General features: G+C 38.4%; 1 protein-coding gene across 1 annotated transcript; it reads left to right on the forward strand.

Moving 5' to 3' along the window:
- The first annotated feature begins 690 nt into the window (after positions 1-690).
- On the forward strand, positions 691-3,800 carry tcf21 (transcription factor 21). Its single transcript, XM_086263728.1, has 2 exons — positions 691-1,239; positions 2,545-3,800. Exons 1-2 carry the CDS (start codon positions 805-807, stop codon positions 2,632-2,634), a joined length of 525 nt encoding a protein of 174 aa, XP_086119854.1. The 5' UTR covers positions 691-804; the 3' UTR covers positions 2,635-3,800.
- Positions 3,801-4,542: the final 742 nt, after the last annotated feature.

Consider the following 4,542-nt stretch of genomic DNA (forward strand, 5'->3'; position numbering starts at 1 on the left):
CTGTGAGCGGAACTGGCTAAACTGTGATCCTTTTGGAGCTGAATTGCAATTATTTTGCACAAATCTAATTTCATAATTCATTATTCAATGAAATAAAAAATAAAAAGACTACCTTTTCTTGTAATTAAGAGACAACATATCACTACACAGATTACATTTGTATTTTGCTAATGGTTAGTTCATTTCCAGTTTCTAAGAATGCACGTCTTTATTCATGTTACAACTAATGCATTAAAAAATATTTTTTATTACTCACTTTATTGTGAACCCTACTTCAGGCTGCATAGTTTAAGGAGTGCAGTTGTGTGCTGTGATCACTGTAACTACATAATTTGGAGGTGTCAAGCAAGACAAAGGTTAACTTAAAATACAGTAGATGTACAGAACTGATTGGTGGGCAATGCATGTAGTTGCCAATGTAATTTTTCAGTAATTATGACAAAAGGTTCAAGAAAGAAAGAAAGAAATTCTATGCACCTGTCTCTCTTTTTTTTATGAGGAAATCACATGTTCCGGGTTGAACAATGATTAAAATAAAACACATGTCCTACATCTTGGGCTCATCCAGGGTCCCTTGGGATCCTCGAAACCTTTGGGGAGCCAGCAAGAAAGATCAGTACCGCTGTCTCCTCCCTGCAAGTGGTAACGCCCTCTCTGGTCACAAAGATAAAAAAAAAAAAGTCTGTTCCTTTCTGCACAGTTAGTTGTTCATGAACATCCAGCGCACATCCTGTTCAATCGTGTCCAGCCGAAGAATTCTGCTCCCATGTTTTGAGCCCGCTTCAGTGGGAATACGCTACTAATATGTCCACCGGGTCTCTCAGCGATGTCGACGACGAGCTCCTGGACGGCATCCTGAAGTTTGGTTCCTCCGGTAAAGATTCCAACGAGAGCACGGAGGAGAGCTCAAACTGCGAGGGCTCATGCGCAAACGAGGAACGGAGAGAAACGCCCGGCAAAAAACGGAAGACAACGTCCAGGAAAACGGCGCCCAAGGGTGTGGCACAACAGGAGGGCAAGCAGGTGCAGAGGAACGCGGCCAACGCCCGGGAAAGAGCCAGGATGAGAGTCCTGTCCAAAGCCTTCTCCCGGCTTAAGACCTCCTTACCCTGGGTACCACCGGATACCAAGCTCTCCAAACTGGACACACTGCGCCTGGCGTCTAGCTACATAGCACACCTCCGACAGATACTGGCCAACGACAAATACGAAAATGGATATATCCACCCTGTTAACCTGGTGAGAATGGGCTTAAGGGGCTTGTACCTTTTTGCTCCCCAAATTTTCACACTTCCAATTTGGAGTTTTAATATAATAATGTAGTGAAATACCTGAATCACTTTTAATCAAAATCCAATGTTGTTTCGTTATTTTAACGTGGCCTGCAAAGGCCAAATTATAGGCCTCAATTACTCAGTAAAGTGACAAAGGAGGGCGATCGCTCAACTAGGCAGGTGCACGAGGGAGGTAAAAAACAAACAAGCAAACAGCCAGCCTCGTGCAAGCGTAATAAATACCCGACAGTTTACAATCCCTGTAGGCTGCAGACCAAGAAGTGCAATTTCATCGTTAGGCCGTCAGTGCCGGTGTTGTGCCAAAAAGTGATTGTCTGCCAAAAACTGATTTCCAATGTTTCTGTGTATTTTTTATGTGTAATATCTTTACGTATGTTCGTAAATAGACTTCGGTGAACAGGGTTTACAAAGGGGTTATATAGAGAATTAAAACAATATCTGTTTTTCAAGTATCTTTACAACTCTCTGCTATTGTACTTACATTATAACCAATCCGGTCCTTTATCCCCACTTAAAATATTTTTACAGAACTATTGTAATATTTGCTGCCATTTCTGCTGTCCTCTTGGCCAACTTACTCTTACAAAAGACATTTTTAATGTTAATGAGATTTTTTTTAACTGTTTAAATAAAGGTTATATAAAAGTCACTGCCAAAAACTGATTGCGGCTTCTACCTTGTTACACGAATGTTGTTTGTGGCTCAAGATGACTTTATGTCATCCATGAGGGATGCATTTGACATATGTTTCACATATTATAGCCCAACAAGTTACTTATAGCAGTTTAAATACGAGCAATCAGTTTTTGGCAAATACCGGAAATCAGTTTTTGGCAGACAATCACTTTTTGGCACAACACCGGCAGTGATTCGTTGGGGAGACAGGTGAAATTAATGTTGCAGTGATGTCATTTTTTAAAAATAACTTTTCGGAGCAAATTGAGAAAAAAAACGGATTGCAATTCAAAATTATTTATCAAACGCTAGAACTGAACTTAATTAAATATGAATATTGGAGCCAGAAAACGTTAAATGTTCCACGTTAAAGCTTTATATTGTGACTAACATGTTTGTTTTAATAACACCCGAGAGCACTAAGTGAGACTGTTTGCTCCAAATGAATGATGTTTTTATTATGTTTACCTAGTGGTTTAAGGTGATTCCACGCATACTGGCTTTGAATTTAGGTTTGATTTAGTCTAAACTCTTTGACAGTGCACGCTCTAACTGGTTGCGTTTTCCTCCGCAGACGTGGCCTTTCATGGTTGCAGGTAAACCGGAGAACGATTTGAAGGAGATGCTGAACTCAACGAGGTTGTGCGGAACTACGGCGTCTTGATGCAGCTCAGTGGCAGCAGCTCTTTGCCTTTTTAAAGGAACAATGAAAAAAAAAAATCCTATAGTGACTGAAATGCAAGTCTCATCTCTGCAGACTTTGAGTGGGAATAACGGGAGGGCATCCCACTCTCCTTCGTTCCCGTAAAGAAAAAAAATCGTTTATTTAAATGCATTGTGATCTTTTATCTTTGCTGGTTCAAAGATAAACTTTGTACTTTAACCCTTGTATGGTGTTCGGGTCTGTGAGACCCGTGTTCAGTTTTTTTCAAAAGAAAAATTAAACAATTAATTATTTTTTCACGTGTAAATGTGTTGTGTCTTTCCACTCACTCCACTTGATTATAACTGATTTATTTATAACATTTTATATAAAAGAAAAACGAGAAGCACATTAATTCATAAATGTGATCTAACAAAGGTAAAGGGAAAAAATTAACCATGTTTGCTGTTCATATGTCTTGTAATTGGGATGAAGTAAACATCTGTTGAGTAATTTAACATAAAATTGTTTGATGGTGTTAATTTGGAAAGCCAAAACTCTAGCGGGTCCACCAGACCCATGAACACTGGCTGAGTAACAAAAATACGAACACCACACAAGGGTTAAATTGCTTTTTTTCGTTTTCTTTTTTCTTTTTCTTTCTTTTTTTTTCTTTTTTCCTTTTTTTCCAACAAACAGTAATAATCTGCAGATGCGTTTTTACTGATGCAGGCCTGTGTTTTGCGATTGTCTTATGATGGATGGATGATTTGATGGATGGCTGGATAAGGCACATGAAACCTGCTCAAATTGTTGTACAGATTACATGAAGTATATGAAATATATTTGTACCACTTTTACACTCTGTGTAACCAGTCCTTATTATTTTTTTCTTGTGTGGGCCAATAGTTTGACCTGGCAACCCGCCTTATCGCTCCATTCCTTCAGAATAGCAGACCCTGCCCACCAACAAAGCGTAGGTACAGATAGCCCGAGTCTCCCTCTGTTGTGTCTGAAAGATAACAGTGGACAAAGCTGTCGTTACATAAACAAACGTTTGCCTTGGTAGATTATGTGGGCGTTATAAAGGAGTTACTCTTCTTGTGGCGTAAACAGGCCAAATAGGCCAAATCACGTATATCTCGTTGCTAACTTTGCTGATAGGGTAAATGCAAGAAAGGTAAATAAACCGGGTGCCAGTTTGAGAAGTATCATTGTTGTCACTGACTTTTACTTTTTTAAAATTGTTTTAACCTAACTGTCAGGGCTGTTTAATAACAGTTTATTATCTTATTTATGAAGCTACACCGCTAAAATATGAGCAGCCATCGTCGTTTTTCGTTAGCTTAATTGCATTTTGCCTTATCAACTCACGCGCATGCGGTGATTGGATTGACTAATTAGCATTCGGCCAATCAGAAGGCAGTCGCTGGAGGTCAGCGGACGCTGGAGTTTGTTTCTTTTAGACGTAGAAAACCTGCTTTAATCCCGCCCAGACCAGTTGTTTTAATTTGCTCGGGTTATGACCGCTGTGTTTACATCACGTCGACAGTTATTTATGCGCTCTGACACAAGGCCTCTCCCCCTTTGTCTCTCTCACTTTTCTCACTGCGGTTTATTGGGAATGAAAAAAAAGAGAGCGCAAAAAAGGGAGAAAGCACTAGTTTTCACTTACTCCTTAAAAACAACTAACTAAACACCTAGGCTATAACCTATATGACCTCTGGAGGTCAAGTACTCTTTCAAGTCAGAAAAAATAACACGCAGTTTTCATACCTTTAGAAATGTAGAGAATTTTTAGGCAATTTTTTTCATTTATATATATATAAATGATATATATATATTAAATATATATTAAATATATATATATATATTAAATATATATATATATATATATATATATATATATATATATATATATATATATAT

The sequence above is a fragment of the Aulonocara sp. 'chitande type north' Nkhata Bay genome, linkage group LG15 (assembly GCF_057382095.1).
Source record: "Aulonocara sp. 'chitande type north' Nkhata Bay isolate Kocher_YH1m ecotype deep benthic linkage group LG15, A_spYH_male_GT1.1, whole genome shotgun sequence".
Taxonomy (NCBI): domain Eukaryota; kingdom Metazoa; phylum Chordata; class Actinopteri; order Cichliformes; family Cichlidae; genus Aulonocara; species Aulonocara sp. 'chitande type north' Nkhata Bay.

Coding starts and splice junctions, on each gene's coding strand:
- tcf21 (XM_086263728.1), top strand. CDS start 805: ATGTCCACCGGGTCTCTCAGCGATGTCGACGACGAGCTCCTGGACGGC. Junction 1,240..2,544: donor ATATCCACCCTGTTAACCTG/GTGAGAATGGGC, acceptor TTTCCTCCGCAG/ACGTGGCCTTTCATGGTTGC.